Genomic DNA, 13,572 nt, shown 5'->3' on the forward strand with positions numbered 1-13,572 from the left:
AACTGGTATTCTTTTAGATGTGAAAAGCAGTAGTGAGTTTTGACAATTCTGTACCTAGGAAGATAGGTCATGTCGGTTTGTAGTCTTCCTCCCTAAAATACTCCTAAGCAAGGCCAGTCAAAGCCCTTCCCCCAATTTTCATTTTATTAAAATTTTTTTCATGTTTATTTATTTGAGAGAGAGAGAGAGAGAGCGGGGTAGAGGCAGAGAGAAAGGGAGACACGGAATCCAAAGCAGGCTCCAGGCTCTGAGCTGTCAGCAGAGAGCCTGATGCGGGGCTGGAACTCATGAACCTCGAGATCATGACCTGAGCCTAAGTCTGACAATTAAGTGACTGAGCCACCCAGGCGCCCCTCCCAATTTTTATTTTAAAGAAAATGCTGCTCTGGTAAAAACCTAAGAGAGGTTTTTGACAAAACTATTGGTGCCGTTTTTAAAAAATGCCTCCTTAGAGGGAAATACAGGCTTCCAGTTACAGAGTAAGTCAACAGAATAAAAAGCAGAGCATAAGGGATACAGTCAGTGATACTGTAGTAGCGATGGAATGGGACAGGTAGTAGCTACTATGTTTGTATGTAGCTACTATGTATGCTATGTTTGTGAACATAGCATAATGGATAAACTTGTCAAATCGCTAGGTTGTACACCTGAAACTAATGTAACATTGTGTGTCAACTACACTAAAGAATAAAGATAGAAAACTACCTCCTTAAAGTTCCTGGGAATGGAAGCCAGCTGTTAAGGGAGAGAGCGGTTCGCTACTTGCTGGTTCTGGGAGTGGGTGCAGACCCCAGGAAGGGCAAGAGGGAGTGGGAAAGGTACACCTTTCTTTAGAAAACAACAGAATCAGGGAATAAGGCTAAGATCTGTAATGATAGTGTTCCAGAAGAGCTCTTGAGTCACTCTCATCTCCTTTGGGATCCCCAGGGCTCTCTCGTCTTTGGTGTGAGCATAGCTTGTTTGCAAACTGTGTGAGGGTTTCCTTGGCAGCCATAACAGTGAGCGCTAATGACATGTCTGGGCTTCCCAGGGCGTGTACTGCTGAAGGTGGCTCAGGAGCCAGGGCACCTTGACTCTAACAGCTCCTCTTGGCTGTGTTCTTGAAGGAGCAGAAGAGACAGTAAGGTGGCAGCAGCAGTGGTATAGTCTAGCTGTCAATTTGTATTAGAATCAGCCATTTGATTGATTTTGTGCAAGTTATCTTTGACAGATTATAGGTGGGCAGGTTTCAGAAGAACCGTAAAGTCTTCAGGAGTTGTTCCTCCGTGGGATGGCTGCCTCGTGAAGTGGTGAGCACCTCATCACGGTGGGTGTGCAAGGCAAGAAAGCTTTCTTTCTTGGCTGTGGGATTGCCCCAGGTAGAAACCATCTCTTCAGTAATGAAGCAACCTTGGAATGTTAGCATAAATAGCATTCTTTGGGGTCCACTAATGCATGGCATTGATCTAGGATTGGAAGTTTCCTGGGATCCCATCAAAACATCTAGAGACGGTTAACATGGCTTCAGATTTTGTAATGACAGCAAGTCATTTCTGCCTTGTGTTTCTATTTCCAGATGTGGGGAAAGCTGTCTGCTGATAACTCAGTCTGGAGAAAGCACTGTGTTCCTGCCTGTCGGGGGTGTGTGGTTTCCAGGTAACCCGCAGCACTCTTATTTGGCTTTGTCTCCTGCCATCCCAATCTGGATGCAAGCTGTGGAGTTGAGTCGTGTTCAGCTACTCTCTGTGGAGATACAGAGAAAATTTCGAGCCTCCGGCACTGATCCTCTTGTGATTTCCTGTAAAATCTTTCTGTTCTCGGAGATTGGACAAGAGATCTCAGGTACTGTCATTTCCATGATGGGAAGTAATCTATGTGCCATCATCATCATCGTCATTGGGAGGTAGTTTGGCATAACTCCAAAGCTTTGGAGTCAGAATCTGATTCGAATTTTGGCTTCAAATTTAACAGTTGAGTGAGTTGGGGCAGGTCTCTTAGCTTTTCTGAGCCTCAGTTTCTACATTTGTCAGATGAGGCAGATCAGAGCTACGTACAAGGTTGTATGATGGGTAGAAATAGCAAGGCTGGCACAGTGCCTGGTACACAGAAACTTTGACAGTTCTGTTCAGGTGAATAGCAAGCTGGAGTACAAGTAATATGCTAGGGGTTAGAATACAACAGATATGAATAAGCCCTGGGGGACCTTATAGCTGGGGGAGAAGGGGGGGAGAAGGGAGACAGGAATGTCCTGGTATGGCCTCTCCTTGGTACACCCACTGCACCCTGTCCTAGCTCCTACCCTGGCACTTACCAGTCTGTAGGGTAATTTTTGTGTATTTTTCTATCATTCTAGAGAACTCTGGAGGCAGACACTGTCATTTTCTAGTTGTATGAGTGTGGGAAAGTCGTTTGCCCTCTTGGGTCACCTCTAAGTTTCTTCATTTGTACCCTGGGTTGTAGTGAGAACTAAGTGGGATAGTGCATGGCGAGCCTTATAACTGTGTGGAGCACACACTTCCAGAACTGCTAACTGGTTTCATTAACAACGGAGGGACTGTTGCCTGGGTCGCCATCAATTCTGAGTGCCAGTCATGGTGCCTGGCACTTAATAGGGGCTCAGGAGTCATTTGTTGATGACAGATTTGCACAGCCACACCAGTACAGACCGGAGCGTGGCCAGGTGCCCAAAGGAGTGTACACCCTGCTCTGGGAGCCCAGGGGAGGGGCAGGGAGTTCTGACTGTGAGCCTGGGAGGGATTTATGGTGGCTGTCAGGTGTGAGGAAAGCCTTGAAGCATGCGTTCATTCACGGGCAGTGGGAGCAGGAGGATGTGGTGCAGGTCCATCTCTACCAATAGGCAGCATGATAGTGGCTAAGAGGTCAGACTCCGTAACCAGGCTGCATAGGTCTGGATCTTGCCTCTTGCGTCTGGGGCAAACTTCTTTACTTCTTTGTGGTTTGGATAATATTAGTACCCCCTTGAGGGCTTGTCCTGAGGATTACAGGGGTTATTCTTTTATATTTTATTTTATTTTTTTAATGTTTATTTATTTTTGAGACAGAGAGAGACAGAGCATGAATGGGGAAGGGTCAGAGAGAGAGGGAGACACAGAATCTGAAACAGGATCCAGGCTCTGAGGCGTCAGCACAGAGCCCGACGCGGGGCTCGAACTCACGGACCGTGAGATCATGACCTGAGGCGAAGTCGGACGCTTAACCGACTGAGCCACCCAGGCGCCCCTACAGGGGTTATTCTTTTTTAAATGCTTGTTTATTTATTTTGAGAGAGTGAGAGCGCACATATGCAAGCACAGGCGGGGGAGGGGCAGGGAGAGAGGGAGAGAGAATGCCAAGCAGGCTCTGCGTTGTTAGCACAGAGCCTGTCGTGGGGCTCGATCTCACGAACTGTGAAATCATGACCTGAGCCAAAATTAAGAGCCGGATGCTTAACCAGCTGAGCCACCCAGGCACCCCTACATGAGTTATTCTTTATAAAGCGCTTAAAAACAGGGCCTATAAATAAATATGCCAGAGATATGAATGTGTGCACAGTAAGTAATATTGTAAGTGGGAGATGCAGCTAGAAAGCTGGTTTGAAAACAGTTCATAAAGGTCTTTGAATATCTTTTTAGGTACTAGAATTTAGAATTAGCCAATGAGGGACACATAAAATCCATTCCCATATGGCTGAAGCCCAGTGATGGCTGCCCCTTTTAAGATTTTATTTTATTATTATTTTTTATTTTAGAGAGAGAGAGAGCACAAGTGGGGATGGGGGGTAGAGAGACAGAGAGAGAGAGAGAGAGAGAGAGAGAGAGAGAGAATCTCAAACAGGCTCCATGCTCAGCATAGAGGCTTGATGTGGGGCTCAATCCGATGACCTTGGGATCATGGCCTGAGCTGAAATCAAGAGTTGGTCGCTCACCCCACTGAACCACCAGGCGAGCTGCCCCTTTTAAACAGGGTGTGCACTCCCCATTTTGCCACAATCCCCAACACTTCCTAGTACAGTTGTTCTGAATCAATAAATCTGGGGGTTTGCATTTCTAACAAGTTCCCAGCTGCTGCTGCTGTTGCTAGTAGGGACCAGTTTGAGAACCACTGCCTAATTGTATCTTGGACACTTGAGTAGGGAATCATTTGTCATATTTCCTGCATTTAATGCTACCTTCCTGGCCCTAGGGGAGTTTGGATTTGCAATTTCTGGTATATCAGTATTAGAAGGCTGGATCTAAAGGTCCCAAGAGAGAGATGGGCCAGCGAGAAAGAGATTTGGGAGTGGCTGAGGCTCAGCCTAAAGCAGGCCTTCGGTAGCTGACGCTGTGGGTATGTGTGAGCTCATCTTCTGGGTGAGTGTGCAAGGAGGGATGGGTTGTGAATGAACAACTGAGTATCACAAGGGCATTGCCCACCCACAACTCTTCCCCACGTTAAAGGAAGGGGAAAAAGATAGCAACTGTTCCAGGAAGAGGCTGGAAGAAACATTCAAAAAGGTGGGAGAAGTGAGAGAGTTGCTGGTGGAGCATTCTTGGCCTTAATCTTAGAGAGAGGACTGTGGGCAAACCTCTGAGGCTAAAGCTTAAATAGTTAAATGGTGAGCTCTAGGTGAGCTCTCAGTCTGGGGAAGGATAGGAAGCAGGTGTCCAGTTACCCCACGGCATGCCTGGTAACCTGCTGTTGCTCTGAGGCATAGCTTGTTGTGGTAATTGTCTCTGGGGCTGCAGTGACACAGTGGCAGCTTGGAGCTGAGCATGGTAAGTATCATGTCTCCTGTCTCCTTTTTTTTTTTTTTTTATTTTAAGTAGTGCAACATGTGAAGTAGAAATGAGCTGATCTTCTTCTCATGGCCATGATGGGGGTGCACGTAGCTGGATAGTTTTGGTTTTGGAGTATATTTGGGGGAGGGGTATCTGAGAAAGGGAAGCATGGGAGTTAAAGTGGAAAAGGTGGGTGAGTGGCAGCCTGTGAGCAGTCTTCAAGGCTGGGCTGAGGGGTTTGGACATTGTACTGTGGCAACATGGGGCCATGCTGAGATCCTGTGTGGAGGGCGGATGTGTAGTTAATATGCCTCGGTAACCCCAGTGCTGGGCACCAGACCTGGCACCACTAGGCATGCTGTGCATGAGGGAGGGTGGTGAGTGAATGAATGAAGGAGTTTGAGGCATAAGGAGTCATGATCTGATCAAAGCGAAGTTTTAGGACAAACAGCTTTAAGAATCAGTGTTCAGAGTCCACTTTGGAGCCAGATGCACCTCCAACCGTACTTCAGCTCTGGCCCCCTAACCTGGGACAACACTCGTAACTTCTCCAGACGTCAGTTTCCTGTCTGTAAAATGGGAACAGTGATACCTGTTTGTAAATTTGTATGTAGAGGTTGTGTGTGGCACAGAGGCTGGCACTTGATACTCCGGGGCCGGAACATTACTGAGTGCCTTCGCCTTGCACCTTCTCCAGTTCTCAAGGACCCTATGGGGAGGTAGGGCAGGCCATTACGCCTGTCCCTGTCTTTCTCAGATGAAGGCTCAGGAGGTCAGGGGTCTTTCCTGGAGGCCTTCCCCACCTTGCAAGTCTAGCCCCACCATTCCTTCAAGGCCTTTCTCCTTCGTGAGGTCAGTGACCTCTCTTCTGACTTTCTCTTGTGCTGAAAAGTCTCATCTAGAAAGAACTTGATTAAATAGGGTCACCTGTACTTCTTGTTGCCCCTGTCAGATTCAAAGTTCAAGGGCAGAAATTGTATTTTTTTAAGTTTTTTTTTTAAGGTTTATTTATTTTTGAGGAAGAGAGAGAGAGAGAGACAGAATGTGAGCAGGGGAGGGGCAGAGAGAGAGGGAGACACAGAATCCGAAGCAGGCTCCAGGCTCTGAGCTGTCAGCACAGAGCCCGATGCGGAGCTTGAACTCACAAACGGTGAGATCCTGACCTGAGCCGAAGTCAGACGCCCAACCACCTGAGCCACCCAGGCGACCCAGAAATTGTATTTTCTAAATAAAAATTATAAAAGTAATAGATGATGATAGTAAAGAACTTTGAATAGTATGGAAAGGTGGAAAGTGGAAAATCAGTCTTCAGCTTCCATTCCCACTCCCAGAGGCAACCATTGCTCACAGCTTGTTTATTTTTACAGAAATACCATAGTCTATGCTTACAAAATGTTGGAGATAATGAATCATATATAGGAATCATAAATTAGTATATTTTATTTAATTATTATTATATATGAGTAACAACTTTGAATCATTCATATATGTGTATGTATGTACATGCATATATATTATTTATGTACCATTGCCATTATTGGTCTGTATAAGGCTTCCCTGTCTATCCATTTCCTATTGATGCATTTTCCATCTATTTATTTATTTATCCCTGTTTCACACCCCATTTCCTTCCTCCTTTATAGGCAACCACTCTAATGTGGGATATATCTATACCTGTATATTCCATATATAGAATATATATAGAATATACATATTCTATACATAGAATATACAGGTATAGATATATTGAATAGATATAGGTAGATACAGATGTGAGGTATACATATCTTTATTTTTGCATATTATTATTAGATATGATATTAATTATCATTCAAGCAGATAGGGATATATCTCTGTGTGTGTATACATACACACACACTCATTCTGTATCAGTGCATGAATAGTAGCCTTATTCTTTTTTTTTTAAATGTTTATTTATTTATTTTGAGAGAGAGAATGCACATGCGAGCAGGGGAGGGGCAGAAAGAGAGGGAGACAGAATTCCAAACAGGCTCTGCACTGTCAGTGCAGAACCCAACATGGGCCTTGATTTCACGAGCTGTGAGATCACAATCTGAGCCGACATCAAGAGTCCGATGCTTAACCGACTGAGCCACCCAATAGTTGCCTTATTCTTATCAATACCTGCATAGTATTTCATTGTATAGAGATACCATTTGTATCCCCTCTTGTACTTTGTGCTTCACTTTCTTATATTTTTTCTTGTACTTTGCTGTTACAAACAACACAACAATGATGGTTTTTGCACAGGCACCATTGCACACTTGTATAAGTTTATCTTATACAAGTATAATTCTTAGTAGTGGAATTTTCCTTTTAAAACCCCCTTGCTACTGTCAGTTTACTCCTTAAAGAGAGAGAACAGTTTCTGTGACTACCTAGAGAGTGCAGAGGAGAATCTGAGTCTTTTGACAACAAATTGGGCCTCTTTTCTCAACCAGTAGGTTTGAAAAAAAGACCATGATGGATTGAGCACAATCTGTGTGCAGAGACATGGCTGCCACATCAAGCATCCCCATCATTTTGCTCATATCCCACCAGAGAGCATAGTTGTAAGGGTCACCCTTTGCAGCTGGGGCCACTGGGAGACGTAGTGCACTCCTGTTCCGCTACAATCTTGCAGTTACAGGAGGGAGGATGGGATGTGGGGGAAGTTAGGCGGCTCTGTCTCTCACGGCAAGTTATTGGACTTTATCCTGAAATCACTTTGGGTTGTAGAAGGACCACTTAGACATTTGATGGCTCCCTTTGACGAAGACCTCTGGCAGGCACTCTTGCAGTGGACTTGGGTATGGGGCACGGCGGAGGGGCCACTCCATGCCTCATTCCTAACCACGAGCCTGCAAAGTAGGCCCCCTGCTCCCCAGTGGACACAGAAGGCTTCAGGATGTGAACCTGTGATCTGAATCCACATCTGTGTGATTATAAGGCCCACACCCTGGCCTTACACCTCTCTCGCCATGCCCGAGCATGCAGGCATACTACAGCTGTTGCACACGTCCCTCACCTCACCCCACTTAGGCTCTTGCTGGCCACGTGTGTAGCACGCGCGGCCACATGCATCTTGCCTAACTTGGACTCTTTTCTCATTTTCCAGGCCCTCTCTCAGCTCCTCTGCCTGCTGCCGTGGCCTTGGTGGCACCCTCCCTCAGTGGTCAGCCCGGGGCTTCCTCAGCCCATGCAGTCCCCTGCTACCACTGCTGAGGGCCTCAGTGGCCCTCCCTTTGGGGCCTACCCACTCCCTACCTTCAAGTTCCAGCCTCGCTCTGAGAGTGTGGACTGGAGGCGCATCAGCGCCCTGGATGTGGACCGCGTGGCACGGGAGCTGGATGTGGCCACCCTGCAGGAGAACATCACGGGTGTCACCTTCTGCAATTTGGACCGGGAGGCGTGCAGCCGCTGCGGGCAGCCCGTGGACCCGGTGCTGCTCAAGGTGCTGCGCTTGGCTCAGCTCACCATCGAGTACCTGCTGCACTGCCAGGATTGCCTGAGCGCCGGCGTTGCCCAGCTCGAGGCCCGGCTGCAGGCCAGCCTGGGGCAGCAGCAGCGAGGCCAGCAGGAGCTGGGTCGCCAGGCCGACGAGCTCAAGGGCGTGCGGGAGGAGAGCCGCCGGCGTCGCAAGATGATCGGCACCTTGCAGCAGCTGCTCCTGCAGACGGGGGCCCATGGCTACCACACGGTGAGGAGTCTTTTCAGGGTGGGAGATAGGAGGTCGCCCGGCCACTTGGGCAGTACCGCCGCCCTGGGCCCCGGGGTTGCTGGGGGCCATGCTTACTGAGGTTAGAAGCAGATGTTAGAGATGTCTCATCAAGTTCTACACAGTGTGTGTGTGTGTGTGTGTGTGTGTGTGTGTGTGTGTAGATTGCATATGTGTGGCAGGTGTGTATATGAAGGATGTGTGTGCATATGTGTGCTTGTGGAGAGGGTGCATGTGCAGGATGTGCATGTGTGAATGTATATGTAGGATGTGTGAGTGAATATGTGTGTCTTAACGTGTGAATGTTTGGAGCATACATCTGTGCATGATATGTGTGTGTATGTATATAGAGTATGTGGTGTGTAACGTGCTTGTGTGTGAAAGTGTGTGTATAAAGATGTATTTATGGTGTGTGTGAATGAATGAAAGATGTATATGTGTGCAAAGGTGTGTGTATTTATGGAGGGCAGGAGCATATGTTTGAAGGGTTTGTGTGTGCATGTAGCAGTGTGATATGAAAAGGTGTGTGTAAGAGGGGTGTGTGTGTGTGTGTGTGTGTGTGTGTGTGTGTGTAGAATTGGTGTGTAGCAAGGGACTGGTATTGCCAGGCCCATTCCGACATGTTCAGCCAAGTGACAGTTCATTACCCAGAGTGGCATTTGAACATTTGCAGCTGCATGGAAAGTGTAGACTGGGGACAGTTGCAGTTTGGTGAATTGTCATGGTGGCCAGGCCCTGTGCCGAGTTCTGAGAGTGTAGGCACAAGTCATGTTCATTCAGGTTTTCAAGAAATTCATAGTTTAGGGGTGGGTGGTGGGACAGAAGGAATATATGGTACAATATTAATTGATTGAATGGTAATTGATATAACTGATATAATGTCAATTATGATAAAGAGGGTCAGAATCTTTTAGTAGTAAGTGACAAAACAGCAGTCTAAGTTGGCTTAGGTCAATAAGGAATTTATTGGTTAATTTAACTGAAAAATCCAGAGCCATGGTGGGACTCAGGTATGGCTTGTCCTTGGAATCAGACAGTGGCACTAGAATTTAGTTTGTCTGTGGCTCTTGGTGACTCTTCCTCAGTGTGGGTTCCGTTCTTAGAAAGCTGCTGTCTGTGTGGTAGCAAGTTGGGCCACCGCAATGCTAGCATCTGATTTTCCCAGATTCAAGGCTGGCATGATAGAGGGCCTACTTTGGTCCCAGAAACCTGACTAGTATTTCACTGTCTCCTGTATCTGGCTGTGTTTGGGTCTCCTACCCATCTCGGTTGGTGAGCTCAGGGTTGGGAATTCAGGGTTGTAACTGGCTGGTCTAAGTCACGTGTCCCACCATGGAGCTGGGGATTGACCAAAGTCTATGGCTGGAGAGTAAAGGACAGGGTAATTCCCCAGAAGAAAACGGGGGTTCTGTTGTCAGAGGAAGAAGGAGTGGCTAGTGTCCTATCATGACTCTTTGACGACACCTTCTAGAAGTTGCATCTGTCACTTCTGCTTACATGTCATTGGCCAGAATGTAGTCACATGGCCATACCTGGTTGCAAGGGAGGCTGGAACTTATAGTGTTTATTCTCATTAACCTCATGACCAGCTAAAAATCAGGGTTTCTAAAACTAAGAAAAAGGGGGCAATAGGTATCAGGGGACAGCTGACAGTTTCCGTCACATTTGTGTAAAGATAGACCCTCTTAGTCTGATTGAGTAGGATTGGCCGCCTGCAAAGTTGTGTTGGAAAAATTTTGAAGTTTTACAGTGAAAAGATGATGTGAAAGATTGGTAGGGTCTGAAATGCTTGAGGAGAGTGAAGCAGAATTAGAGATACTGTTATTTGCTGTCCTATGCTCTGGTGGTTCTCAGCCCTGGGGTGGGACCTGGATATTGTTTTTGTTTTTTCTTAACTTTTTACTGTGAAAAAATGTAAACATGTACAAAAGAGGGAGTATGGTAATGAGCCTTTATTTGTGCACTACCCAGCCCACTCATTATCAACCCTGGCCAATGCTTTTTCGTATGCTCCCCTACCCACTTCCCCCGGCCCTGCATTACATTTGGCTGTATTAGGCATATGGTGTTATCTCTAACTATTTCAGTATGGATCTCTAAAAGGTGAGGACTCCCGCTTTTAAACATAGACATAAGACCATCATCACGCCTTTGAAAAACCAACAAAAACTCCTCAGTATCATCAAATACCCAGTCAGCACTCACAGCTCCCCAGGGTACTGGTCGTGTTCAAATCGGATCCTTCATTTCTGAAGCAGCCCACGGGTCCCAAAGAGATGGGAATTTTGATCTCGGGAGAGCCCCAGGCTGAGCTAGGTAATCTGATACCACACTTCCCACTCTTTGCCTTCCATGCAGTGCCACCTGTGTGACAAGACGTTCATGAATGCCACCTTTCTCCGGGGCCATATCCAGCGCAGGCATGCGGGCGTGGCAGAAGGTGGTGAGTCCAGGTGGCCCTCCTGGGACCGTGGAAGGGCCTGGGCTGGTCTTCAGTGGGTGTGGGGCACATACACCACCACAGCTGCCCTCAGGCCTCATCTTCCAGTAGAGGAAGATGTGATCCCATCGTCCACACTGGGGAGATCCATCCAACATGGGCCTGGGAGGGTTTCTGACAATGTGTGTAGAGAAAAAGGGAGTCAGACAGTGGGTTCCAGTGTTAGCTTTATCCCTTTCTACCATGTGACCACGGTCATTGCCCCTCCCTCTGAGTCTCAGTGGCCTTTGCTGTGAATTGGGCAGTCAGATGGGGTGACTTGGAAGGGTCCTTACCTCCCAACCTTCTGTGAATCTGCTCTTCTTTGATGCTAACTATGAATGAGCTTAAAAGGGGTTAATAAGCAGTTAGACTGGTTCTTTAACTCTGTATGTACATGAGCTTATTATGACTTAATCGCTTTAATTTCATCATTTCAAATTCCAAAAGGAGTAGCAAGGCTGTATGTTTCCCCATCGAGAGATTTGCATACTTTATATCCATTTTTAATGGATGTTAATATTTTAATATGTGACATAACAAATAGCTGCTAACAAATAAAATAAATACAGATATGAAAATATAAATCATACAATATAAATCTAAAAATTCCATTAAGTAAAACCTTTTTCTTATTTTTCTTCATTTTAATTTCCTTTCCAAAGAGCAGACTTAGAGTTTTTATTATTTTTTTTAACATTTATTTATTTTTTGAGAGACAGAGAGTGAGTGGGGGAGGGGCAGAAAGAGAGGGAGACACAGAATCCGAGCAGGCTCCAGGCTCTGAGCTGTCAGCACAGAGCCCGACACGGGGCTTGAACTCACAAACCACGAGATCATGACCTGTGCCGATGTCGGACGCTTAACCAACTGAGCTGCCCAGGCGCCCCATAGAGTTTTAAAACAGCACCATTTATCTAGTTGTGATACATTTATTAGATATCTAATTATTTTTGATTCTACTTTGGAGGCTGCTAAAGGAAAACAGATTTTCTACTTCTTAAATGAATTTTTCTGATGAGATCTTTGAAGTTCTTTGAAGAGATATCTGTATACTGAGGTACATGGCAGCATTATTCACAGTAGCTAAGATGTGGAAGCACCTAACTGTCTAACAGATGAATAGAGAAGGAAAATGTGGTCTATGCAAGCAAGGGAATATTATTCAGCCTTGAGAGGAAAGGAAATTCTGTAACATGTTACAACAGGAATGAACCTTGAGGATATTATGCTAAGTGAAGTAAGTCAGCCACAAAAGGACAACTACTGTATGATTCTACTTATGTGATATCTAGAGTAGTCAAATTTGTACAAACAGACAGTAGAATTGTGGTTGCCAGGGGCTGTGGGGAGGGAGACCATGGGAAGTTATTTAAAGCATACAGAATTTTTGTTTTACAAGAAGAAAAGAGTTATGGAAGTGGATGGTCGTGATGGTTACACAACATTATGAATGTACTAATACCTCTGAGCTGTACCTTTAAAAAGGGTTAAGATGTGGGGCTCCTGGGTGGTTCAGTTGTTGAGTTTCCAACTCTTGATTTCAGCTCGGGATGATCCCAGGGCCGTGTGCTGGGCATGGAGCCTGCTTGAGATTCTATCTCTCTGTCCTTCTGCCTCTCTCCCCTGCTCGTGCATGTTGTCTCTCTCTCTCTAAATAAAATTTTAAAAATGGCTAAGATGCTACATTTTATGTTATGTGTATTTTACCACAATAAAAAAATTGGAAAAAATGCCTTTGACCTGGAAAATTTAAATACAGAAAAGTAGAAAAGAGAAAATAAAAACCATCGACAATATCACCTACTTAATATTTTGGTGTGTTTTCTGTTATTATTTTCCTGTGTACATATGTAATCATACAGCATGTGGTTGTGACTATCGCTTTTAAAAAAAATTTTTTTTTAACGTTTATTTATTTTTGAGAAGAGAGAGACAGAGCATGAGCGGGGGAGGAGAGAGAAAGAGGGAGACACAGAATCTGAAACAGGCTCCAGGCTCTGAGCTGTCAGTACAGAGCCTGACTCGGGGCTCAAACTCACAGACCACAAGATCATGACCTGAGCTGAAGTCAGATGCTTAACCGACTGAGCCACCCAGGCTCCCCTATTGCTTATTTTTAATTAAAAATATATCACATTTTCCAGTGTCATTCAGGCATCTTGGAAAACATGATTTTTAATGGCTGAATAATATCCCATCATGCAGCTATCATAATTTATTTCATGATTAAATTATTACATACTTTATAGGGGTTACTCATAAATTTCCTTCTTATAAATCACTTAATCAACATTCTTATACGTAAGTCTTTGGGCATATTCCTTATTATTTTCTTAAGGTTAAGCGCTGAAGGAGAGGGAAAATATGTTCTTAAGGCAACTTTTGCTAAATTAATATTCATGACCTTTTTATTCTCAGGCAGATATGGCTCTTCAGATATCTCCACTCTCCTATTTCATATCATCCTAAATCATTCTGTTAACCCAAATTAATTTCTACTGTGTCTAAAATTGCTTCTTTCCAAAAAGTACAGTCTGAGAAAAACCATCTCTCTTTTCAAAGAAAGACTTAGAGTTTTAGTAACAGTACCATCTATCTAATAGTCACTAAAGGTACTTTGAAAAGTGACACATGTG

At 45.2% G+C, this 13,572-nt stretch overlaps 1 protein-coding gene across 5 annotated transcripts in view; it reads left to right on the forward strand.

Moving 5' to 3' along the window:
- Nucleotides 1–619: 619 nt before the first annotated feature.
- Nucleotides 620–13,572, forward strand: part of DZIP1L (DAZ interacting zinc finger protein 1 like) — a 41,081-nt gene continuing 28,128 nt past the window's right edge. For 2 of the 5 annotated variants that reach the window (XM_042903168.1, XM_042903169.1), the window contains exons 1-3: nt 4,724–4,733; nt 7,855–8,436; nt 10,813–10,897. In XM_042903168.1, the coding sequence (XP_042759102.1) occupies nt 4,731–4,733; nt 7,855–8,436; nt 10,813–10,897 (670 nt within the window). In that variant the 5' untranslated portion in view covers nt 4,724–4,730. Of the gene's footprint in view, nt 1,290–1,555; nt 1,822–4,723; nt 4,734–7,854; nt 8,437–10,812; nt 10,898–13,572 lie in introns of those variants that run through there. The other 3 variants (XM_042903171.1, XM_042903172.1, XM_042903170.1) reach the window with 3 other exon arrangements.

The sequence above is a fragment of the Panthera leo genome, chromosome C2 (genome assembly GCF_018350215.1).
Source record: "Panthera leo isolate Ple1 chromosome C2, P.leo_Ple1_pat1.1, whole genome shotgun sequence".
Classification (NCBI taxonomy): domain Eukaryota; kingdom Metazoa; phylum Chordata; class Mammalia; order Carnivora; family Felidae; genus Panthera; species Panthera leo.